The sequence below is a fragment of the Chlorella variabilis genome (genome assembly GCF_000147415.1).
Source record: "Chlorella variabilis unplaced genomic scaffold CHLNCscaffold_17, whole genome shotgun sequence".
Classification (NCBI taxonomy): Eukaryota; Viridiplantae; Chlorophyta; class Trebouxiophyceae; order Chlorellales; family Chlorellaceae; genus Chlorella; species Chlorella variabilis.
The window spans coordinates 848,380-872,754 of NW_005435071.1; the positions used below are offsets into that span (position 1 = coordinate 848,380).

Consider the following 24,375-nt stretch of genomic DNA (forward strand, 5'->3'; position numbering starts at 1 on the left):
GCATCGTGTGCCGCGTGGTGGAGATCAAGCGGCCCTTTGGCGTGACCATGTACCGGCTGCGGAGCGGAGCTGGAGTGGTGGAGGGTATGCATCAGGCCAGCAGGCTATCTAAGGCGCCACCCAGCCTGGCCAGCGAGCTGACCTTCAGCGGCACGGCGCAGCGAGGAGTGCCTGTGGTGTCTCTCAATGTGGCGATGGCGGCGCAGCCCGGCGGCGGCAAGGCAGCCGTGCGCTGCGGCTGCCGCGGCGCCTGCACCCGGAACTGCAGCTGCAAGAAGAATGGTGCGCGGTGTGGGCGGCACTGTGGCTGTATAACCGGTAAGGGTGGCAATTGCAAGAACCATTGAAGAAGTGTGCCTTGTACGCTTTGCCGTCTCCGCTGAAAGGTGCTGCCGCCTGTGGCGGCTTCATATTTCCTGTTCATTTCTGTTGTTCGGTCTCTCTGTTCGTGTTGGTTGGCTTGTAAGAGTTGTATTTCTGACGCTAGAGAGGTGAGATGACAGCGGGAGCGTTGAAGCGTGCATGCCATCACGTGTGCAAGCAGCCCCGCTCCGCCCCGCTCAACCCTCAAACATGGCTCTATGGGGTCAGTTCACGTATGGGAGGGGAGCGCCGCGCGGGCTGCCAGGAGCGAGCGGGGGCGGGGGTTGCCCAATCGGGAGGGTGCCACATCAGGGGGCAACACATGCACTCTGGCCAGTCCAAACCAATCATGGGCAGCAGAGCCGCAGGCTGGCTCATCGCTGTTGTGTTTGAGCCGCAGCAGTGGCTGCCCCACCCCGTGCGCCGCGTGCCCACCCACACGCCCCGCTGCTGCAGTACTGCGGCAACGCCGAGGTGCCCTACACGGCCATCAAGTGCGGCGCGTGCTGCAGCGAGCTGCCGCCGCTCAAGGCGGAGCAGCTGGAGGCGCTGGAGGCGGAGCTGGATGACGGCGGGGAGGTGGTGAGCGGGGCCCGGGGGGTGGAGATCCCACACACGGGGAATGGTGTTTGAAGGGGCGGTGGTCAGCATTGTTAACAAGCCACAGTGTGTTGCACCAGAGCGTGCCCGCCAGTCGGTGGTGCCTGTCGCCTGCCTTTGAAAAAGGTGCCATGCGTTCCGGCAACCACCCCCTCTGTGCTCCGCCCGTGAACTTGCAGGTGAAGCGGACTGGCGATGCTCGCGCCTGAGCGCCACCTTTGGCCGGCGTGCAGTTCCAGCACTAGCAATTTCAGCAGAACCTTAACTGCGGGCGAGGCCGGCTGGCCAGGCGCCCCAACCCAGGGCTGCCGTGGCATGCAGATATGCAACATGCCAGCGCAACAGACAGCCTGGTGTGTGGGATGCATCTCGTGTGCGTTGTTTCATCGTACATGGACGAGTCAACCCGTCAGCTCCCTCTCACAAATTTTCATCTCCCTCACCCATTCTTGACCAACTGTCGTTTGCCTTTTCTCTTAACCTGGCTTGCCCCTCCTATCTTCGCCACTTACCCCAGCTATTCAGCTTTGGCTACCTGCTGGCTGCCACTCTCGTAAGACAATTCACGAGGTCCTCGGTACTGACGATTCAACGCTTGGTACTGCTCTCTTTCTTCTTCTGTGCTAGTGCGCCGATTCACTTTGTTGTAACTGTTGAACAGCAGTGTCTCATGGAGGAGGGCTACTCATGAAGTGACTCGCTAGTGCTGTGCCCGGTGACGCCGGCTGCCCTTGCGCCCGGCGTGGCGCCCCACGATGCTACCTTCCTGCATCGCGGCTGCGCTGCCCCACCTCATGTGCCGCTGTCCTGCTGCTGTTGTCTACGTTGGATCCAGTGAGCACCATCTAGATGCAAGGCCAAGCGTGCCCTCACTGGACGGCTGCGGTGTGCTCCTCCACTCCACCCTGCTCCTGCTGCTGCTGCTGCTGTGCTATGGGGCCCTGTGCATGCAGGCCAAACCGTCAGCAGCAGGGCCATGAATGCTGGGGACAGTATGACACACGGCAGCATTGATGCAATGTGCGCACCCACCTGTGCTGGGGCGCTGGCAGTTGGCATCATGGGAGCGGGGGGCTGCTGGAAGAAGAAGGGAGATGGCAGCAAGAACCCAGCGCCCCCATGGATGCCGTGCAAGCCCACCCCAGCCTGGGGAACGGCGTGCTGCAGCGGCAGGAGAGTCAGCTGCTGTGCCTGCTGCAGAAGAGGCAGCTGCTGCTGCTGCAGCAGCATGTATTGCGGTGCACCGGGCTGCTCCCCCTGCAGCTGTGGCGGCAGCTGGAAGGGCAGCAGGTACAGCGCAGGAGGGGCTGCCAGCATGGGAGCATGCGCAGAGCTTGCCGCCATTGGTGCCTGCACCTGAGCAGCCGGCTGTTGCCGGGCCTGCAGCGCCTGGTGCTGCTTTTGCTGCCGCTGCTCCAAGAGCTCCTTGGCCCGCTGGCGGTGAGAGTAACTGCCGCAGTCACCATGGCAGCAGCCGATGCACTTGCCGCACTCTTGGGCTGGCCGGCCCGTGCAGCCCGGGGTTGAGCAGTGCTTCTGCTGACTGCCGCTGTCGCTGCCGCCGCTGCCACCTGCCACTGCAGGCGCCCCACCGGGCAGGCCTATCATGCTTTCTGGCTCTGGCTGCCCCTCAGCGGAAGCTGCCGCCTGCGCTGGCCCCTGTGGTGGTGTTCGCTGCGTGGCTGCCGCTTCGCCAGCCGGTTGCTGTCCTGCCGCAGCGGCTTCTGCCGCAGCGTGCGGCAGCGCCCGCCGCTCTCGCAGCTGCGGCTTCTGCGGGCGAGGCCAGTTCAGCACTTGGGCTGGCACCAGGCGGCGCCTGCGCTGTGCTGCCTTTGCTGCCGACGCTGGGGGAAGTAGGCAGCTGCGGATCTCCATCTCTGCCACTGACAATAGCAGCTTGAGCAGGCCACCAGCATCTGCCAGCCAGTCAGTCGATGCCGGCTCCACCTGCCCTGCCCAGCTCCTCCCCTGCTGCTGTGCCAGCTGGCGCCACTGCGCCAGAACGCTGTGCTGCCACCCGTCTGGCACCGCCCCCGTCGCCACGCCTGCCCCGGCAGGGCTTGCTGCCCTGCTGCCAGCGCTTGTTGATGCTGTGGGCCCGTGCTGCTGCCAGGTGGTGGCAAGGGGCGTCCGTGCTGCGCCGCCCACGTTGGCAGAGGTCCACGCGTCACCCGGAAGGCCGGTGCCAGTGGAAGCCCCAATCTGTGGGTGGGGCTGGGGCTGCGCCATCCTGCCGGGCCCCGCTGACTGCACCTCATCTGCCGAAGCAAGCACTGTTGCTGGCGGGGATGGCAGCTGCAAGTCGCTGAGAGCAACCTCCCTCAGCTGGGCCTGCTGCGGGGCCTGCTGCTCCTGCTGCTCCTGCTGGGTGTGCTGGGGCTGCTCCCCATCCCCATGCTCCTCCTGCCCCCGCACCTCCTCCTGCTCCTCCTGCTGAGCTAGTGCCGGCGGCGGCTGCTCCAGCTGCACCTGCTGTTCAGGCGCTGGCATGGTGGTGGCTCTCCAAATCCAGCCACCTGGCTGCTGTCCACTCCTAGCGCCCACCCGCCTTATCGCCTCCACCTTCTGCTCCTGCTTCAGCTTCTTCCTGACTTGCCTGCACACCGAGCCATCAACTCCCAGATGTGACAGCCATGGGCAGGCAGGCGCAGGATGGACGACGAGGTCACACGAGGTGGCTGACCACAGTGCCTGAATGCGCCTGCTCCAGCACCCCACACCTGAGCTTGGAGAGCTGGTGCCCATGGGATGTCGACCACGCCTCGCACACCGCAGCAGAGGCCTCCCGGCTGGGCTGCTCCTGCAGCAGGGGTGCGGTGCCACGGGCAGCGCTTCAGATGCAGCAGCCTGGTGGGACTTTTGGGTCATCAGGCTGAGGCTGGTGCTCGTGCCACTGCTGCGCACTGCTGGCAGCGCCTGGCACCTGCAGCCAGCGAAGGAACAGCGACGCCAGGTCCCAACAGGGCGGCTCGGGCGCTGCGGCTGCTGCGGCCGCAGCCGACGGAGCCGACTCCGCATCCGCTGCTGCCGGACTCGCTGCTGCTGGCAGTTCGCCCTGCTGCACCCCGGGCTGCTCCTCTTCCGGCGGGTGTGCCAGCGTGCCAGCTGCTGGCAGCTCAGGGTGCAGCGGCGAGCCGCCCCTGATCTCCTCTCTGGCCGCCACGCCAGCTGCTGCCTCCTCCTCCTCCTCCTCCTCCTCCTCCTCCTCCTCCTGCGAGCTCTCTTCAAACAGGGCATCGATGACCAGCTGCTCCTCCTGCTGCCGGTGGTCCTTCTCTTGCTCTGGCTGGTGCTGCTGCTCACAGCCCTCCTCAGGCACCGTCTGCTGCTCCCTTCCCAGTGGCAGCTTCTGCCGGTTCTTGGGATGATTCTGCAGCCTCCATTGGAGCACTCCAGCCTCCCGGCTGCTTGCGCTCAGCTTGCTGTGCTCTGCAGGCGGCAGTGGCCCGTGCCCCGCAGCCGCGGCAGCCAGGTGGTTTGGGGAGCGCTGCTCTTTGTTGCTGTTTGCTGGCTGAGCAGGCACGCCGGCCCCTGCCACGGTAACTACAGCTGGGTGCTGCAAGCTGCTTCGTAGGCGGCTGCTGTGTGCCGGCCTTGCTGCTGCCAGCACTGGCCTGCTCTGCCCTCCAGACGCAGATGCAAAACCGCGTCCCCCACTGGCGGCCGCAGCCGCCGCCGCAGTAGCAGCAGGCAGCTCGTGGCGCTGGCTGCTGGGTGCTGCCGACTGCCCTCCCGCTGCCGCCCTCTCCTGCATCCAGCGCAGTTCCAGCTGCTCCCGTTGCCACAGCAGCAATGGATCTACCAGCTGTGCTGCGGCTGCTGATGCCGCGCCTGGCGCCGCGCCGGCTGCTGGCGGATGCACAGCTGGCTTGGCCGATTGGCGTGGCACTTGTGCCGGTGGCGCCGCGGACCCGACAGGGCCTGCCTGGCGGGACAGGTCCGCAGCATGGGTTGTGGGTCGCAGCGCCGGTCTGTCATGTTTGGCTGCAGGCAGCGGGCCTGCCGCAGATGGTGCCAGGCGAGCCCGCTGCAGGTGAGCGCGGGGCGGGCGGCGGCGGCCACACGACCCCGCCCCGCCCGCCTTCAGTCCTAGCTGCTGACCAGCCGCCGGTTGCCCAACTGCTTGGTGGGCCTCTGCAAGGGACTCTTCCACCTCTGGGTTGCCGGACGTGGCCTGCTGCCCGGAGGTTGCAGCCTGCTGTTGCTGGGGGTCGGGCCCCAGCCTGTGCAGCCTCTTGCTCCGCATTTGCCAGGCCTGTCAGTGCCACGGTCGGCCTGGCTAGGAGGTGGCCGCTGCCTCCAACCTCCCCCGAGTTGTTGATCGACCGCCAGGGGCAGACGCCCCTCTGCAGCAGAATGAGTGGCTGCTGAGCCAGAATGGCTGGACAGGGGAGCAGCGAGCAGCTTTGATTCTCTCTCCAATCATCAATTAGAAAGTTTCGAACCAGAGGCGTTTGGCAAAGAATAGCAGTGATGGGAGCACAGTGAAGGAGATGCAGCGAAAGGAAGACTGACGGCTCGCAGCTGGCTGCCAGATGTGCGTGGCAGCTCCCGTCAGATCCCGCCAAGTGCGAACTCGGCCGCTGTCCCGTTCTTGCCCAGCTCATACTGAATCGACACGGGGTGGTCTTCTTCCTGCACATTCAAGATGTGACACAGCAGCAGGCAGCTGTTACGCACCACCAAGCCAGCACCTGCAAGCAGGCCCTTGCTCAATCGCAGCTGGGCCGTACAAACGCAGGGCGGCGTGCACGCCGGCACACGCCGACTGCGCACAGCGCCTGTCTGCCTGCCTGCCTGCCGACCACCACCATGCGCTGCCTGCTGCCATGGCTGAGCGAATTTGCATGCCATTGCAGGCTGCTGCAGTGTCAGGCAGCCAGACGCACCGGTTCGGTGTTCACCACCATGTCGGCCGCTTCGCTAATCACCAGTCCCAGCAGTTTGAACTTGTGCTCCCCAGACTCCGTCTCATCCAGCACCGTAAACCTGAGGCGGCACGTGTCTGCAGAGTAGCGGGGAAGGAAACAGGGAGGCCCAGGAGGCGTGCTGGCATGTCATGACGCAGCTGCACTTTCTGTGCAACAACACACACTCGTGTGCACACGCGCGCACACACACCATCGTCACGCACACCCCTTGCAAGCGTCAGGCGGGCAGCAGCACGCCGCCACACCACACCTGAGGCGGAGACCAGGGCCATCGCATGGAACAGCTGTGACTGCTTCTCCGGGGTCACGTGGTGGCCGTTCCGCGTGAGCGGGTCGCAGGCGCAGCCCTCCACGCACGTCATCTCCCACCACCCCATGTGCTCGTAGCTCTTCAGGTGGCCCACGCCAAGGCTCACGTTGTACCCCGCCTCCTGGCCCTCCAACTGCTCAGGTGGGGCAGCGCAGCACACGGCACGGGCCGCGTGGGCACGGCACGCGCAGGGGCAAGCGGCACGAGGCCAGACGCCGCTTGTCGGCGCCGCCAACTCAGCACATGGCGCCGCCAACTCAGCACATGGCGCCGCCAGCTCAGCAGCGTACCACGTTGGTGCTGAGCGTGATCTCTAGCGAGCTGCCGGGCTGGGTGCTCACGTAGCCCCACTTGGGCTTCTGCAGGCCGGGGCGGAGGAGGAGGTGGGAGCGCGATGACACATCGGCCGGGAGGCACAGTAGCGCCGACACGAAAGCAGTAGCAACAGCAAATGAAAGCGGCATCAGCAACAGCAGCTGCAGCAGCAGCGGAAGCCGTGAGGAGCCAGCCGTGCACTGCATCCACAGGTGGGTGCCGCCGTGCAATGGGCACCCACCTTGGCTGTGCCTTCGTTGACCCACTTGAATGCTGGGTCGGCGGCCGTCACCAGATCCTTCATCATCGTCCCCATTAGGCACGTGTTGCTCTTGCTCTCAAAGTTGCCCTGCAGCGGGTGGCGGCGGCGGCGGAGCAGCGGCGGGTGTGGCGCCAGACAGGCCGACAGGGACCCGCGCCGGCGGGCAACCCAACCGGCAGCAGCAGGCACGCCAGCCACGGCAGCAGGCTCAGCACGTGGTGGCCTGGGCAGAGGCAGCACGACGCAGCAGGCGCCCGCCCAGCGTGCTGTGGTCGTGCTGTGGCTGTGCTTCCAGCCACGAGCGCACGATGTACATGGGCAGCGACAGCGGCGCCTGCGCCTCCTCCTCGTCTTCGGCCTCCAGCGGGTGCCGCACCAGGTCATCCATAACCTGCTGCATCCAGTAAATGACGAGGTCCGCCAGCCACCTGCACCGCTTCCAGCAGGGCAGAGCGGCGAGGCAGCGACACAGCGATGGGTGGCCGGCTGCCCGCGCCAAGCAGGGGCAGGCGGCGGCAGGCGGGGCGGAGGACAGCGGCAGCGCCTGTGCTGGGGCGGGTGTTGGCGCAAGGTGGCGGCACCGGGCGACGAGGAGCAGGAGGAGGCGGCACGGCGCGGCTCTCACCCGTGGCCCGTGTCGCTGGGGTGGTCGCCGTCGTCTGTGGTGGCCCACATGCCGACCATCTCACCGGTGCGAGACTTGGGGTCTGCGGGCGCAGGCAACGCAGCGGGAGGTGAGCCGGCCGGCGGGCCGGCGGCGCTCGCGCCACCCAGCTGTCGCCTGCCAGGCGCCGCGCTGCAGCCGCGCTGCAAGCCACCAGGAAACAGAAACAAGAGCTGCTGCAGGAAAGGCGCGCGCACCCAGGGCCGTCTCCTGCAGGTAGTCCCACACCAGGCTGCGGGTGGCCAGCCAGGGGGTGTGGTAGTACTGGGCCAGTACCCCGATCTCGTCGTCGCCGTGGTACCGGTACTGCGACCCCAGGTCCCCGCCTCTGCACAGCGCGGCCCACGGGGAGGGTCGTTGATGCAGGCATCGTGCAGTTGAGGACGGCCGGTGGGCAGCACATCCTCCGTCCCGTACATGAGGTGAGGTGGAAAGTTTGGGGAGCGGATCGCTCGGCCGCATCCTGCGTAGCCCGCCTGCCTGGGCCCCGCTCACTCCCCCCACACTCACAATGTAAAGTCGGGGGCGGGGTAGCGGTAAAACACGAGCTCCAGCACAGCGGGCCGATTGCGGTACTGCAGCAGCTTCCTCAGCAGCCGCTCGTGCGCCAGGCGCATGCCTGAGCCGGGGCTGCCATCGACGTTGTCATTCACATTGAACTGCAGGGGAGGAGGCAAGGGGGCGGGGCGGGACCAGCGGCATGCAGGGGCAGCGAAGGGCAGTGTACCGCCATGGATGTGCGGCATGACAGGAGGCCAAGTGTCCCGCGTCTCGGACAGGACACCAGCAGCGGCGCAGCGTGTTGACAGTGCAGCGGCGCAGCGCAGCAGCGCTTGCCTCGACCACCACCAAGTCCACATCCTCTGGCACGTGCCAGCGGTTGCAGAGTGCAAAGTAGCTGAAACATGGCGAGGGCAGCAGCAGCAGGCGTGAGGGCGGGCAGGACGAGGCATGCATGCTGGGAGGCAAGCGGGATGGCAGCCGGCCACAGAGGCAGCGACACTGCCCGTTGCCAGCCCACCTGCTGGGAACTCCGGGGATGGCGGCGTTGACCAGTGTGTGGTTTGCCTTGGGGAAGGTTTCCCGGATCCAGGCAAACACCCGGGCAGCATAGTCGGTCTGGCCAACATTCTCTGCCCCCTCGCCCCTGCCGAACGCAAAAAGCACGGGCCAGGCAGCACGACGGCATGGGTGGATGGAACGGGCATGGCCCCCTGGCCTGCGTAGCAGGATGATGCGAGAAAAGCAGGCAAGGCAGGCAGGCAGGCAGGCGCTCACCAGGTGATGCTGCCGCCGACAGCTGCCACACTGATGGGCTCGCCGTTCAACAGCTTGGCCAGGGCACGGCGCGGGCGGGCCGGGGCGCCGTACGACACGACGCCCTTCTGCATCTGCCGCGCCCGCAGGCCGGGCTTGTAGCTCGTGGCTGCCACATGAGGGCTGGAGCGCCAGCCAGCGTGCGGCGGCGCCCCGGCTGGCCCGCCTGCGCCGCCTGCCGAATCGGCTGCCTTGGCCGTCTTGGCTGGCTCGGCGCCTTGCTCCTCGCACTTGAACTCAGCGGGAGGGCAGTCTTTTGGTGACTCCTGATCGTCACACGTGCAATCCTGGGCTGGCGGGCACAGGCACTTCTGGATTGGGGGACAATCAGCCGGCGGGCACTCGCATGCCGCCGCTGCGTCTGCTGCCGCAGGGCCGCCGTCGCCAGTCTCCAGGTCCGAGCGCTGCACCGTTGCAGCGGGCTCGACATCCTGCACCATCATGGCGGGCGATTGTCTTCGAGAACAAAGAGAAATGATCAGCCACAGCGGACAGGACACAGCGCACCTTTGCCGTGCGCAAGACGGTCACTGCTGCCCTCGGTCGCACGATGGATCCAACCACTAGCAGCCCTAAAATCACAGCGGCCGCCGAAGCCACCCGCAACAAGCGCAGGGCCAGCATGAGAAGCAGCAACTTCCCAGGGCCCCTAGGCCCGGCCCCGGCCTTTGATCATGTTTCAGTTACAGATCAAGTTGGGGGGTCAGGGTGCCCAGCGGGTCCCGCTGGCGCCAGGTCACAGCGGTGCCTGTCCTCATTCCAGCTCAGCCGCTCCTGCCGCCTGCTGCGCGTGATCGGCGGTGCCGATGCGGCCCGAAGCCTCGTCATCACCAACTTTAATGAAGTCATCTGCCTCCTGCACCTGCTTGGCCTCATCCGCCTGCGCTTGCTCTAACGTCTGCTGCGCCTGCTCGCCGTCCAGTTGCCCGGCCTGCTCGCCCTCCTGCTGCGCATGCTTCCCATGCTCCTCCTGCTCCTCCTTCACCACGCCGCCATCTGCTGCCACTGCCGCATCCCGCATCTCTTCGTCTGCTTCCGGCGCAGCAGCCGCAGTCTCTGGTGCCGGCTCCGCTGCCGGAGCAGCCTCCCCCTCGGGCTCCCCCTTCATTTCCACATCCTCGCCCGCCTGCTGCGCCTGCGCTGCCTCCTCCTCCTGCTTTGCCTCTGCCGCCGTGGCCGCTGCCGGCTCGCCAGTCGGCGCTGCTGCTGGCGCAGGCTCGGCAGGCTGCACACCAGCAGGTGCGGCGGGAGCAGCCGGGGCCGGCTCGGGCTCGCTGGGGGCATCCACCTCGGTCTCGCACAGCCGCATGTACTGCACCCGCTCGTTCTTGTACCGCCCCGTGTCCTGCGCCAAATGGGGGGCCCAGGGCACAGGGGGCCATGCTCGGTTTTGGTTGCAGCGCGTCGTGCTCTGCGCGAGCACTGCACAGCTGCAGGGTGGGCTGACGAAGCCACTGGGCAGGGCAGCAGACAAGGCCCGCTGCTCCCCGCATGCTCACCCACTCACTCGGCACCCCCGTGCTGTCCCCCCTCCTAGCTCACCGACACAGCCACACACAGCTCCATGGCCACCACGTGATGAAGGGCCAGGCCCAGGGCGTCCAGCAGCCGCCGCAGGTCCTCCGTCCTGCGCGGCGCACCGGGAAGGGGCGGCGGCGCCCACCTCGGGGTCATTCCTTCAGGACTGTACCTCCCACCACCAGCAAGCACTTGCCAGCACCGCTACCAGCCGCCGAGCACCACTACAAGCTCCACCCTGCTCACTTGATATACCCCGCCCCCGTCTTGTCCAGGAAGCGGAAGGCGCGCGCCAGGGCCGGGCTGGAAAGCACGCGCACTTTCTTCGCGCCGCCGCCGCCCGCCGCAGCCGCCGCCGCCTTGTCGTCCGCGGCGCTGGTGGCGGCGGAGGTTGCTGCCAGCGCCTCTGAGGCCTCCTCCTTGGCCTGAACCTCCTCGGTCTTTGCCTTTTTGGACTCTGCGGCGTGTGGAGGCGGCGATGCGGGAGAGCAGTGCACGCAGGCACCGGTTCGGGCCTTCCTGGCAGCACCTGGCAGACAAACCAGCATGCTGGCATCGACGGTGTTTGCTGCAGGGAACGTTGCACAAGCAGGGGGGCATACCTGAAGCCTTCTCCGCGTCGCGCTTGCGCTTGCGGTCCTCCCGCCGCTTGACCGCCGCATCCCTGCAAGCAGGCCCCGGCCGGGTAAAGTCGGATCAGTGAGTGGGGGGAGGGAACGGGGCTTGCGCTGCTCCAGCATGAGCGCAGATGGCGATACAACCACGTACCGCTGGCGGTACAGCTCTGCCAGGATGGTGCAGCCGGCGTCCCGCATCAGAGCCTCGTGGAAGGCCTCGGCAAACAGGCTGAGCTCAAAGGTGCACTCGTCCCTGCAGGCAGGGCAGGTCAGGGCAGGAGTGCATGGGCAGAGTTGGGAGGCAAGCAGGCAGTGGGTGGGGGCTCGCCGGTGGGGCGCTTGATGGGTTTGTAGTGCCAGGCACGCCCCTGCACACACACAGCACGACACGCACACCCAACCGCCACCCCAACCGCCATACAAACGCAAACGCAACGCTTGCGAGAGGGGTTGCAGTCCACCAGCCCATCTCACACACACAACATACACTAAAACACACGCGCGCACACACACACACACACACACACACACACACACACACACAGGCTCCAGCCCCCCCCCCCCCCCCCTCACTTGTCCGATGTGTTGTAGTCCAGCAGACCGTCCAGGCTCACTGCTGCCGTCTTGAGCCGCAGCTTGTCGGTATGGAGCCCCACCAGCTGCGAAGGGGGGAGGGCAGGGGCCAGGCGGCAAGCGCAGGGGTGGCGCCACGGGCAGGGGCAGCGCAGGGCAGCGCGGGGCAGCAAGGCCAGGGGTGCAGGCAACAGGGGCGAGTGCTGTGGCTGGGACAGGAGGCTAGAGGCTGCAGCGCAGGAGTGCGGCGTGGGGTGACAGCAGCACAGCGCACCTGCAGCTGAGGCCGCGCCGGCATCTCGGGCTCGGGAAGCGCCTCCTCCTCTTCCTGCTCCTCTACGGCACGCGCCGCCGCCACCTCTCCCTCCTTCTCCCCCTCCTCCCCGCCTTCCTTTCTCTCGCCCTCCTCCCCGCCCTCCTTCAGCCCGCCCGCGGCCGCAGGCTTTGGCTCCTTGGCCGCCGCCGCCTCCTGCTTGGCCGCTCGCTCCGCCGCCAGCTTCTGCAGCAGCACCGGCTTCTGCTGCTGCTGCCACACGTGCGGCCAGTCGGCGGCGCTGGGCAGGCACCTGCGAGACGGTGGGGGGTGGGGCGGGGTGCGGTGGGGTGGGGAGGAAGGGCTGGGAGCCACGAGGGTGGGGTGCATACGCGGGACGCATACACGCGGGCGGCGAGGGAGGGGAAGAGGGCGCACGGCTGGCGCAACCAGGCAAAAAAAGAACTGCAGCAGGCAGGCAGCGAGGCGCAGACCAGGCCGCACACCAGGCCAGGCCACACACACCTGGATGCATCCACCATGAACACCACCGTCACCTCCTGATGGTGCTCCACATCGTTGCGGTCCAGGCGCTGCAGGCGGGGCGGGTGGGGTGGAGGGTGGGGCAAGCGGCGGTGGCGGCGGTGGGCAAGGCGAGGGCGGACAGGTGGATTGACGCGCCAGGGGAGGTCTGTGGCATGGCGGCATGCAGGGCCGCAAGATGGTGCGCAGAAGGAGCGCAGGGCAGGGAAGGGAGGGGAAGGCAGGGCGAGAGCAGGGGGGGAACAAGCGGCGCCGAGGGAGCAGGGACGGATCAGGAAGGGGAATGCCCACCCCTCACCCCCATCCACACCCCCACCCAGCACCCCCAAAACCCCCACCCAGCACCCCTTCCCACCACCACACCGTGTAGTGGACTTCGATGAAGCGCAGCCAGGCGCCCGCCCCCGCCGGCGGCAGCTCCAACCGGGCCTGCGCCGCCACGTGGCGCCGCGCCGCCGCCACCAGCGCCGCGTCGCCCCTGCAGCGCGCGCGGGTAGAGGTCGGGCAGCCGCGCGGCAGGGCAGGGTGAGCCAGGGCTGCCTGGCGTGCCGCCTCTGCTGCTGCTGCGCTGAGGCTTGTTGTGCCGCCACCACCTGGTCCGGCCTTCACCCGCCACCACCACACCCGCCCCACTCACTGTGTCGGGTCGCCGTCCATGGCGGGGTCGCACCGCCCCCCCAGGCAGAAGATGCCGCTCTTGTCGCCGTTGCGGTCTGCAGGGCGGCGGCGGCAGCGGCGGGGACTATTGATTAGAAGGTTGGGCAGGAGAGCAGAGGATGTGGGAGTGGCTGGGCGGTGGGTGGCTCTGGCTGGGCGGCGGCGGCAGCAGCAGCAGCAGCAGCAGCCGACACGCCAGCCAGCCAGCCAGCCAGCCTCCTCTTGGCCTTCCGGCACCAGCCCGCGGCCCCGCGGCCCCCGCAGCCCTGCCTTGCCCACCTGCGCGCGCCACCACAAACTTGAGCAGGCGGCACAGGTGGTCGCCCGCCTTGTCGGCGGCGCCCGCCAGCAGCGCCGCCACCTCGCCCTCGCCCAGCCCGGTCGTGAACATGACCTGCTCGGGCGCCGGATGTGTGTGTGCGTGCGTGTGTGTGTGTGTGTGTGTTTGTGTGTGTTTGTGTGTGCGTGTGTGTGTGTTTGTGTGTGTTTGTGTGTGCGTGTGTGTGTGTGTGTGTGTGTGTGTGCATGTGCTGCAGAAGGAATGGCAGGAGCAGGTGTGCGCCTGCCGGCAACCGCGCACACAGACCGCCACCACCCACCACCCGACAGCCGCACCGCCACCACCACTGCCCCACCCACCTTTGCGTTGTAGACGACTGATCCCGAGGGCGCCACGTTGGGAAGATCGAGGTCGTAGCCTGCGGGTGGCAGGCACAAGTAGAGTCGGGGAGGGGCGTGGGAGACGAAACCAGGCAGGGGGCAGAGCCACGAGCGGCCACACGACCCCATCCCCTGCGCAGCCACCACCGCCACAGGCGCTCGGCGCTGCCCCGCCTCCCCGTTCCCCAGGCCGCTCCCCTTGCGCCTCACCCCCCCCCCCCCGCCCCTCCACTCTTCCACTCCGCTCACTCGTGTCGTGCTTCACAGGCGCCACCAAATGCTCCGTAGGCACCTGGCGGTCAAGGGGAACCAGCCCGCCGGCCAGGGCTGTGGTGCAGGCGGGACCCTGCACAAGCAGCAGCGGCAGCGGCAGCATGCAGCGTGCAGCGTGTGTCTGCGGGGCGGCCGGCTTGGTGCAGGCGGCATGTTGCAGGTGGCGGCGGCAGCCGCCGGCGCAGCAGCAGTGGCAGGGGCTGCAGGGGCGGCGCCGGCAGCGCAGGGGAGGCGGCGGCAGCGCAGGAGGCGGCGGCGCCGCACCTGGGCCCAGCAGTTGACCAGCTTGGTGAAGTCATGGGCCATGTACAACCTGCGGTACAGGCAGTACAGTGCGGTACAGTCAGCAGTACACTCGGCAGGACCTGAAGGGAGGACCAGCCGGCCTCCCGCCGGGACGTCCACGCCCCACCTCCCGGCTCGCTCTACCCTCCTACCTACCAGCGCACCCTCTCAGCACACCCCCTCAGCAGCCGCCCCCCAGTAGCCTGGCTCGACCCGCTCAGCCAGCCAGCCCGCTGCCGCACCCGCCCACCTGGGGTGCCGCCGCTCAATCTCCCGGTACTCTGCGCCCTCGCCCGCCACGCTGTGCCCCGGGATGCGCACGCCGTAGGCCACAGGGCGCGGCTCCGGCGGCGACGGGCTGCGCCGGCGGGGAGGCGCGGCGGCCTCGTGCTTGCGCTCGGGCCGCTGCAGACGCGCGGGCGGAGGAGGGAAGGCACAGATGGGGCGGCGGCGCTGCCGGCGGCGCATGTGTGCAGGTGGTGGGTTGTGCGGGCGGGGAGGATGGGGGGTTGCCTTCCAGACTTGATGCCGGCCAAGCAGGCTGGCAGGATACTGGCCCTAAACAGCGGGCTGGGTGTCCGCCCTGCAGCCTCGCACCTCGTCCCTGCTGCTGCGGTGGTGGTCGCGGGTGGGGGGCTCGCGGCCGCGCTCGTGGGCCGGGGGCGGGGCCAGGTGGAAGGGTCGGTCCTGCAGCAGGCACAGCAGGCACAGCGGGCACACTGGGGGCTGAGGTGAAGGCAGGGGATGAGGTAAAGGCAGGGGTGGGCGGGGCGGTGCCCAGGCAAGCACGCAGCCGGCAGGGTGAAGGGCCACGCAGCGCACGCTCTGCCCTGCGCGGTGCGGCGCAGCCCACCCGCGGCGGCGGCCTGCTGTCCGGCCTGTGCTTGGGCGGTCCCTGGGAGTATCCGGGGGGCCCGGGGCGCGAGCCCTGCAGCAGGAGCGGCAGCAGCACCTGCTGTCAGCAGGCAGGCAGACAGGCAGGCAACTGGCGCCGCCCGCAGCAGCACCAGCAGCAGCAGGGAGCCAGGCAGTGCAGTCAAGATGGAGCAGCGGCAGCACCAGCAACGCCTGCACCGGCACACGCACCTGCTGGGGAGAAGGGAAGCCGGAGGGGCCGCCGCCGCCGGGCCGCTGGCCGGAGTAGGGCGCAGCGGACGCCTGCGGCGGGCCAAAGCCGCCGCCAGGCCGGCCGCCAGCAGGCGGCGCGCCATAGCCGCCACCGGCAGGGGGCCCCGGCCTGCCGGCTGGTGCCTTGGGGCCGCCATAGGCCCCAGCTGGCACGCCGCCGCCTGCGCTGTACCCTCCCTGTCGCCCAAAGGCGCCGCCGCCGCCGCCTGCCGGCTGGCTGGCGCTGCCTGCGTAGCCGCCGCCATACGAAGCGGCACCGGGAGCCCCCGGGGCAGCGGCTGCTGCTGGCTTGGGCAGGGCAGAGCCGTAGCCTGGGGCTTGGGCTGGGGCCGCGCCAAAGCCCGCGGCGGCGCCGCCCGCGCGGGCAGCCGCCGCTGGGCCAGAGGCGCCGGCATAGCCGGTCTGGGCGCCAGCGCCCGCCCCATAGCCGCCAGGCGCGGAAGTGGCAGGCGCCTGGCCGTAGCCGCCTGCTGCACGTTGCTGGCCGTAGGCGCCGCCGGCTGCAGCGGGCTGTGCCGTGGCAGCGGGGCCATATGCCGATGCCTGTCGCCCATATGCGCCAGCCTGCTGCTGCACGCCGCCATACGCGCCGCCGCCGGCGGCAGGCTGCGCCGCGGGCGCCGCGCCGCCGTACGTCGCCGCCGCGGTGGGCTGCTGGCCGTAGGGCGTGGCCGCCGCCGCCTGCTGTGGCGCACCATAGGTGCTTTGCTGGCTGCCGTAGGCACCGGCCTGCTGCTGCGTGCCATACCCGGCTCCAGCCCCGGCGGCGCCAGCAGCAGGCTGCTGCGCCGCAGCGCCATACTGCGTGCCAGCGGCGGCGCCATACTGCGCTGGCTGCTGGGAGGCGGCGGCCCCATACCCGCCCACCTGCGCCAGCTGGCCATACGCCGCAGAGCCTGCCACGGCGGCCGGGGCCGCAGCCGCCGCCGGCTGCTGCTGCTGCTGCGTGGCGTAGCCGCCGTACCCGCCACCGTACTGCCCGGCCTGCTGCTGCGGCTGCGCGGCTGCGGAGGCAGGCGCCGCTGCGGCTGCCGCGCTGCCGCCATACGCTGACGAGCCCACGGCTCGGCGGGGGTCGGTGGGCGGCGCGTACGAGGCGCTCACGGGCTGCTGGGCCTGCAGGGGGGAGCCAGCAGCGGCCCGGCAGGCGGAGCACGGATGTGTTGTTGAGGAGCTGCCTCCCTCCTTTCCTCTTGCTCAGCGGGCGCCTGCACATCCCATGCAATGCGTGCAACCAAAGCCAGCCGTGGACCGCTCCTCCCTGGTGGGCTGCTCCTGGGAAACCTCCATCCACCACCACCACCACCACCGCGACACACCTGCGTGCCGTAGCCCCCCTGGGCGCTTCCGTAGCCGCCGCCTGCCTGCTGCGCGCTGCCATACGCCGCGGAAGCCCCGCCTCCCGCTTGTGCACTTGCACCGTAGCTGGGAGCTACCACGGCAGCACCTGGGGCGCCATATGCCGCGGGAGCGGTGCCACCGGCGGTCCCGGCGCCATATCCCGCCTGGGCCTGCTGCTGCCCGCCTGCCTGGTAGCCTCCCGCCTGGCAGCAGCGGGCGGAGAGAGAGCACGGGGCGGCAGCAGCAGCGGTCACAAGAGGCGGCTTGGCTTCGTTCCAGACGCTCTGCGCCTCCCCCAGCAGCAGTACGACAGGTGGACATCTGCCAACCACCCTTCCATTGCCCCGCCCCCAGCCAAGCTCCAACCGGCGGGCGCAGAGAGAGCTACCTGCGGCTGTTGTGCTGTTGCATACGAAGAGTAACCCGCCTGCTGGGCCTGCTGCTGGCCGTAGCCTGCCGTGGCCGTGCTTGCGGCGCCGCCGGCGGCGGCCCCCGCGCCTTGCGCGCCGTAGGCGGCCTGCCCGTAGCCTCCGGTCCCGGTCTGTGGATTTGGAATCGAGGCAGAGCAGCCTGGGCGTCACAAGCCCACCCTTGACGGCCCAACAGCCAACAACTGGCGCCACACATGGCCTCGGTTCATCGGTCGCTCTGGCTCCGGGCTGTGCTGCCGCAGCCGCCGCACACCCGACCCGACGCCTCGCCCTGCCCGACCTACAGTGGCGCGCCTCACCTGCTGCTGGGCTCCCGCGTAGCCATACTGGCCCTGTGGCAAGACTCCAAACAGCGTGTCAAGCAGGCAGCTAGTGCTTCGTGGTCATGGGGCGGCATCGCAAGGCAGGCGGAGTGCCGATGGGGGCTGACCCCACACAGAGGACAGCAATACAGCAATCCGAGGCGCGGCGGGGGCGCGAGGCAGCGTGGAAGTGCAGAAACGCCAGACACCCAACCACGACCCGCCCACAGACAGCAGCACCAACAACCTGCGCTCCGTACTGGCCCTGCTGCTGCTGTCCATATGCCTGCTGGCTGTAGCCTGTGTAGCCGCTCATCACCGCCTCACGATCGCACTTCCTTCCTGCACGATCCCTTCCTTTGTGTCTGCAGTGGGCTCCAGCAATGCGCGGAATTAGATACAGCCCCAGGCCCATGCTGAGGCGGCATGCTGGGGCGGCCAGCGGCGGCGCAGCGCGCAGCTCTGCGGCGACCCTCTGTAGCATCACCTCCATCCCCATTAGCTTGGCTAGGCGCTGTGGTGCTTGTCACATCCACCACATTGACAGACTGTGGCCCGCGGCCACTGCACACTGCCGTCGCCTGCTCCTGCTGCCGTCGCCACACCCGCGCCAGCCACCCCTGTGCCAACAGGTGGTGATTACAGGAATGCATCCCCTGGCGTCTCACGAGTAATCAGCTTTGCTTCCTTGCCTCGATTGCGCCCGTTTCAGGCTGCTGCCACCACACCCCACTTACCTGAGCGTGCGATCAGAACACAACCTCAGCTGGCTGAGTCGCTACACCCCAAGCAGCAAACGCAGGCGAGTTGGACCGCTGGATTGCGATTTGCAGCGCCCCGGGAAGCCGTCAAACACAAGTCGCCGCCGCCGCCGCTCCCACCGGCCATCCGCAGGACGCCGCTGCCCGTGGCGCGCAGCTGGGGCCCACGCGGCATGCCGCAGTACTTGGTGCGCAATGGCTGCCGCATCGCCTACACCAAGGTGCCGGCCCAGTGGGGGCGGCACGGCGACATCGTGTACCTGCCAGGCAAGACGGGCGGCGGCTGCTGCTGACGACAGCATGTGATCTTGTAGGCTAGCCCTGGCCCACGCCTGACCGCCTCCCTCCCCGCCTTACGTGCAGGGCTGACCAGCACGATGCACGGGTGAGAGCGCACTGGGAACGCCTGCCTCCTCCTGTGCCCCTGCGCGACAGACGAGCCTCCTCGCCTCCTCCTCCGCCGCCGCCAGCCGCTGCCGCCGCCGCCGCCTCAGCATGCGCTTGTCACGACAGAGCACACATGACACATACCTGCTGCTGCGCCAGCAGGTCACGCAGCTCTGGCTTGCTGCCCTGCTGCTGCCCAGCGCATGCCTGCCTGCCCGCTCACCCATGCCCCCTCCCCCTCCCTCCCCCCTCGGCGCAGCGACAAGGCGCGAGAGCTGGAGCAGTTTGCCACGCGGCAGCTGGGGTGCACCTACTGGGCGCTGGAGTACCAAGGCCATGGCGACTCCTCCCCCAACTTTCTAGAATGCACGCTGGCCACCTGGTGGGTGGCGGTACCGGGCGGGGCGCGGGTGGCGGGCGGGCGGCTGGCGGCGGGCGCCTGGGTGGCAGGGCAGACGCCTTGCTGCGCAACTCAGGAGCACCTCAGCAACGTTGCTGTTTGAACCCGGTTGCCCTGCCGCCGGCTGTCCGCCTGCCGGCTGTCTACTTACCTGCGCCCCCACCCCACCCCACCCCGTCACGCTGCTGCCCCGCAGGCTGGAAGATGTGCTGCAGCTGCTGGATGCCATCGGCAGCCAGCGGCAGGTGCTGGTGGGGTCCTCGCTGGGCGCGTGGCTGGCGCTGCACGCCGCGCTGCGGCGCCCGCACCTGGTGCAGGGCCTGCTGCTGCTGGCGCCCGCCCCGGACATCAGCCTGCACTGGCAGCAGGTGGCGCAGCCCGCGGGGGCGGATGCCGCCGGCTACGAGCTGGTCAGGCTGCCCTCGGATTATGTGGAGGTGCGAGGGTGCGGGGCTGGGTTGGGATTGACCCTGGCTGCCTGCTGCCAGTGCTGCCTGCTGCGGACTAGCTGCGGCCGTGTGCAGCTGCACCGTAATCGTCTCCCGCTGGCGTGCTCCTCCTCCTGCCACCTGCTGCCGCTCCTTGCCCGCAGGAGGGGGGCATCCGCGTGCGGCGGCAACTGCTGGAGGACGCCAGCCAGCACTTCCTGCTGCTGCACACGGGGCAGCTGGAGGCGCTGACGTGCCCCGTCGCCGTGATGCACAGGTGGGGCCTGTGCCGCCGCTTTGCGCCCAGCGGCGTCCTGCCCTCTCTTGAGGATGTGGTGCGGCGCGCTTTTCAGCGGCAGCTCCACACGTGTGACCCATGCCAGCTTGCCCTGCCTTGCTCGGACACACACACACACCATCCGGGTGGCGGCCCTTCCCCCTCCAACCACCTGCTGTGCCTGATGCTGCGCGCGCACGTGTGTGTGTGCAGCCTGCGGGACGATGTGGTGCCTCTGGAGGCGGTGCAGCGGCTGGCGGATGAGCTGCAGCGCAGCAGCCGCGCTTTCCACCTGGAGCTGCTGCCGGTGAGGAGTGGTGGGGCCTGGCGAGGCAGGGAGGGCTGCACACCAGCGCAGGAGTGTTGCGAATTGGCGTGGTAAGACGCTCGGCACAGACCAGCCCGCCTGCTGGTGCCGCCCCTTGCCTGCCCGCCGCAGGACGGCAACCACCGGCTGAGCCGGGAGCAGGACCTGGGGCTGATGTGCCGCTTGCTGCGGCAGGTGGCGAAGCAGGCGCTGGCGCTCTGACGCTCCACGTGTGTGCGCCTGCTGCGGGCGCCTTTAAAGTCTGCTGCTGTGCACCAGCAGGCCCAACTCAGTGATGCAAAGGCAGTTACAGTGTAACGTTGAACCACGCAACAACTATGCAGCGCTCGATTCGTGCTGTGGATCCGCGCCGTTGCTGCCTCGTGCAGCCTCTCCCCAAGCTGGCTGCCCCCGCCTGCGAACCACTGCCCTCCAGCTCTGGCAGGCGTGCTCAGTAGGCGTCGTCGTCGCGGCTGCGGTCGCCCAGCGCCGAGAACAGGCCCAGGCCATTGGCCAGAAACAGCAGCACCAGGCCCCCCACCCACCAGGGCGCGCTGGTCAGCTGGGTGCCGGGCTGGATGAGGCCCAGGTGCGCCAGCGGCGCCTCGCCGCCCCACAGGTACTCCAGCACGCACGCCCCCGCAAAGCCTGCAGGACGGGGAGGAGGCCAGCGGGCGGGAGGCAGGGAGGGTGGGTCGCGGCCGGGGCGCAGGACGGTGCGGGGCAGGCAGCGCCGCGGCGATGTGCTGCCGATAGAGAGCTGGGAGATGGGCAGGCACGGCGCGGCACGGCGCGGCACTGCACCCACCTGCCATGGCGATGCGCCCCACCAGCACCTCGTTCTGCACCAGGAACTTGCGGGGCTGCAGGCAGGAGCAGGCGCACACACCCACACTGTGACTGCGACCGTGACACCCGATAGCTATATCGAGCAAGCACACACGCAGGCCAAGCAGCACCGAGCCCTATGGTGGAGCAGATTGCTGCCAGCGAGATGAGACTGGTTGTTAGGCAGCCTGACAACCATTCTCAACCTGGGTGCCAAAATCTGCTCCATAGGCGGCCGGGCTGCCCGGCGTCCCGGCAGCAGCAGCACAGCCAGCAAGCCGTGGCAGCGCAGCGCCGGCGGCGGCTGCGGTTGCCGGCACGCAGCCTCACGTTCTTCAGGGGGTTGACCACCACCACTGCGCGCTTGTCGGCATCCCGCAGGTTCTGGGGGTCGTAAGTGGGCGAGCCTGGCGGCAAGAGCAAGGCACGACAGAGAGCAGGATCGGAAAGGTTTTGAGCTGTGCGCTTGCCACATGCCATGTATGTGTGCAGCCGAGTGTGGGCAGCGAAAGCCGACGCATCCGCTCACCTGGCAGCACCGCGCCCAGCAGGCCCCAGCCCGTGAGGGCGGCCAACGCCAGGTACAGCCACTTGTAGCTGCGGGGCGGGATGGGTGTTTGCAGGCACGCATGAAGTTAGCTGCAGGGCGAGGCCGGCGCGAGGCGGCAGCATCAGCAGGGGCGGCGGGCGTGGCCCACCTGATGCCCGTCTCGTAGTGCAGCTGCGAAAGAAAGAAAGAACGAAAGAAAGGGTTTAGGGTTGGCAGACGTGTGTATGATTATGACGAAGGGTGCAAATCAGGAGCAGGGTGAGCGAGCACACGTATCCAGCCTCGGTTGAGCTTGCCTGAGTGATGGGCCCAATGCCCGCCAGCAGCTCCCCAACAAGCGAGGCGGCAAAGCCGACGGCGGCGACGCGCCCGATGGCGTGCTCCCTGCAGGCGGCGCAGCAGAGATGGATGGATGGGAGGGGCGCCGTGCAGGCAGAAGCCCTGGCGCAGTGGGCTTGGTGCAGCGCGAGCGCGCCTCGGCATGGCGGCCCAAGGTGGGGGGCGTTCCCGGTGTTCCCAAGCGCACCTGCGGCGCGTGAAGGCAGGCAGGTTGGAGCTTGTGCGGAAGGCTTCCCGCCCCAGGGGAGCCTCCTCGTCCTCGCTGCCCTGCAGGGCAGACGTCAGGAAGGCAGCTGATGAAGCAGGCTAGCTGCCAGTGGCATGCCACAAGGATGCGGCAGCGGCATTGGATGCGGATGCGGCAGCCGGCGCGCCTTGTACGCTGCAACGCGCAGGGCGCCGCAGGGGAGGCGAGGGCGGATGGGCGGCTGCAGGGGGCCCAGAGCGCGGCTGCCCTGCAGCACAGCCTTGGACGGCCTGGCCAGGGGGCGGCAGCCCAGGCGGGCAGCACAGGGCGAGAGAGCCACGGCTGAGGTCATGGTGTGCGAAAGGGTGTGTTGTTTTAGGGCTGGAGTGTGGCACAGGTGTGCCTCTTGTGGCTGCAGCAATCGACGGTGTGCCAGCGCCCACATCGCGCGCGGCAGCTGCCCTGCATCTGGCTGATCCAGCCCTCATTGTGGACAGCTTCCGTCTTCATTGTCTCCGGCGGGGACCTAAAGTGAGCTGCGAGCATCTCTCATGTGCCTGGACAAGCAGCGGCAGCGGGGAAAGCAGCGCCGACCGCGCCACCCCCCACACCGCCCCCGGGCGCAGGCAGCACACCTGCTCTGCCTGCAGCCTGGACACACGTTAGCTGCGATTACATGAGAGGCTTGGCGCATGAGAGGATAGAAACCTTATAGAACGAAAAAACAGCAGTGCATGTTGGGAGAGTTTTGGAAAGGGGGTACCGGACACTACTGGGGTGCCATGCAGGGCCACAAACGGCCGGTAAAAGATGGTGGGTGCTGGGGTCCAGGTAAGCTGGGGTCCAGTAAGCTGGGGTCCAGGCATCGAGCCAAGAAGCATTGATTAATAAGAATGAGGGGAGAGAGAATACCCGCCCACACACGGCGACCAGACAGTAGAAGGCTGGGCAGAGGCACAGGCACAGAGTGAAGCAGGCATGTGGTTGAGGCGCAGGCGTGCGGTCAAGGGGGAGACCTGGTGGGTGAGTGACTGGGAGAGAGGAAAACGAAAGAACTGAATTGAATGAAAACTGAGGTGGGCAACCCACAGGAGAGGGGAAGAAAGGACAAAGGAGAGTAAAGTTGCCCTGAACACGGGAGTGGTGCGGTTCATTCACAAGCCTAGTGCTTCACGAGGTCCCCGCCGCTGCTATGGCTGGTTGCCTGCTGCTGCTGGTGCAGGGTCAGGGAATGCAGCTGCTGCTGTGTTGTCGCAGGCGGCTGGGGCTGCTGCTGCGTCGGCTGCTGCTGCTGCAGCACTCGAGGGCTGGGCTGCAGCACAGGCGCGGTTCCCACCTCGCCAGGGCTGGGCTGCAGCATAGGCGCGGTTCCCACCTCGCCCCGCCCCAGCCCGCCCTGCGGCGGCCGGGGCGGCGGCGGCGCGCCCCACGGCTGCGGCCCCTGCTGCTGCAGCCGGCGCAGCGGCGGCAGCTGCATCTGCTGCTGCAGCGTCTGGGGAGTGGCGGCGCCCTGGGCGGCCACCCGCAGCAAATCCTCAAAGTATGCTCCGCGCTGAGAGGCGGCCGCGCGGCAGTCGGCAAGGGCCGAATACAGCGCCTCCAGGCCATCCCCGCGCCCGGCCGGCCCCGCCTGCGCCTGCGCCTGCGCCTGCGCCTGCGTCCCGCTGCTGCCTGCGGCCAGCGCCTGCAGCACCTGATGCAGGGCGGAGGCGGCTGCGTCGCCTGGGGCCCCGGGCCCGGTGGAGGCGACAGAGGAGTGGAGCAGGCTGGGGCCTGTGTCCCACATGCCCAGCCGGAGGCCTCCCCAGGCGCCTGCCGCCGGCTGCTGTGGCGGCGATGGCTGCGGTGGCTGCTGCTGCTGCTGCTGCTGCCACAACGCTGCATACGTGCCGTGGTTCTGGCCGGGCGCGGGCTGCTGCGGCTGCTGCTGCTGCGCCCGCTGCTGCGCCTTGGCGGCGGCTGCCAGGGCAATCGCCGACCCCGCGGGGGCAGGCGCCAGCACTTGGCCGTTGGTTGTGTGGCGGGGCAGGAGACCCAGGCCCGCGGCTCGCTGCAGCATGCGCCACAGCAGCAGGATGGCTGCACAGCGGGCCAGCAGGGTAGGCGGGGGCAAAGGGCGTCAGCACAAGGTGCAGCAGAGAACAACAGCACAGGACCGGCATGGCCAGGACGTGCACGGCAGCTGGCAGCACGCAGCACGCGGCATAGCCAGCAGCGCTGCCAGCGACGGGGCAGAGGCTACGCCGTGCCGCCAGGGCTGGCGGGCGGCTGGCGGCGGCAGGGTCTCACTCTGGAACGCCTGCGCCAGGTGCGGCTCCGGCAGCAGCAGCCACCAGCTATCTCCAGAGTCCCACAGGTGCAGCTTCAGCTGGTGGTCGTGCGCCACCTGCCACGGCTCCTCCAGCCGCTCCGAGCTGGCCAGCAGCACCCCGCTGCTGTCATACACCGCCATGCGAGTGCCGGCTGGATGCGGAGGAGGCAGCGCCTGCTGCTGCTGCGCCTGCTGCGCCGACGCGGCTGGCGCCGTGCCGTTGGCGCCGCCGCCGCTGCCTCCGGTGCTGCCTGAGT

The 24,375-nt window shown here is 68.6% G+C and overlaps 4 protein-coding genes across 4 annotated transcripts; 1 reads left to right on the forward strand and 3 right to left on the reverse strand.

Moving 5' to 3' along the window:
* Window positions 1-5,517: 5,517 nt before the first annotated feature.
* CHLNCDRAFT_136819 (expressed protein) lies at window positions 5,518-9,205 on the reverse strand (the record flags this gene model as incomplete). Its single annotated transcript, XM_005845635.1, has 12 exons — window positions 5,518-5,598; window positions 5,853-5,968; window positions 6,145-6,337; window positions 6,495-6,563; window positions 6,761-6,868; window positions 7,089-7,209; window positions 7,407-7,488; window positions 7,643-7,773; window positions 7,956-8,104; window positions 8,289-8,343; window positions 8,467-8,592; window positions 8,724-9,205. 12 exons carry the CDS (start codon window positions 9,203-9,205, stop codon window positions 5,518-5,520), a joined length of 1,713 nt encoding a protein of 570 aa, XP_005845697.1.
* Window positions 9,206-9,516: 311 nt separating this feature from the next.
* CHLNCDRAFT_136820 (hypothetical protein) lies at window positions 9,517-17,659 on the reverse strand (the record flags this gene model as incomplete). Its single annotated transcript, XM_005845636.1, has 22 exons — window positions 9,517-10,107; window positions 10,305-10,389; window positions 10,527-10,737; window positions 10,883-10,944; window positions 11,049-11,150; window positions 11,471-11,556; window positions 11,745-12,036; window positions 12,249-12,316; window positions 12,630-12,744; window positions 12,904-12,979; window positions 13,203-13,317; window positions 13,563-13,621; window positions 13,833-13,929; window positions 14,121-14,169; window positions 14,392-14,546; window positions 14,739-14,828; window positions 14,995-15,069; window positions 15,228-16,385; window positions 16,589-16,813; window positions 16,999-17,151; window positions 17,341-17,416; window positions 17,604-17,659. 22 exons carry the CDS (start codon window positions 17,657-17,659, stop codon window positions 9,517-9,519), a joined length of 3,996 nt encoding a protein of 1,331 aa, XP_005845698.1.
* Window positions 17,660-18,277: 618 nt separating this feature from the next.
* Window positions 18,278-20,125, forward strand: CHLNCDRAFT_136821 (hypothetical protein; the record flags this gene model as incomplete). The annotated part of the gene is made up of 6 exons (XM_005845538.1): window positions 18,278-18,360; window positions 18,751-18,873; window positions 19,088-19,328; window positions 19,484-19,686; window positions 19,810-19,903; window positions 20,036-20,125. 6 exons carry the CDS (start codon window positions 18,278-18,280, stop codon window positions 20,123-20,125), a joined length of 834 nt encoding a protein of 277 aa, XP_005845600.1.
* A 229-nt stretch (window positions 20,126-20,354) lies between these two features.
* On the reverse strand, window positions 20,355-22,159 carry CHLNCDRAFT_136822 (hypothetical protein; the record flags this gene model as incomplete). Its single annotated transcript, XM_005845637.1, has 8 exons — window positions 20,355-20,551; window positions 20,712-20,766; window positions 21,062-21,138; window positions 21,261-21,328; window positions 21,430-21,452; window positions 21,554-21,665; window positions 21,808-21,887; window positions 22,148-22,159. 8 exons carry the CDS (start codon window positions 22,157-22,159, stop codon window positions 20,355-20,357), a joined length of 624 nt encoding a protein of 207 aa, XP_005845699.1.
* Between the last annotated feature and the right edge of the window lie 2,216 nt (window positions 22,160-24,375).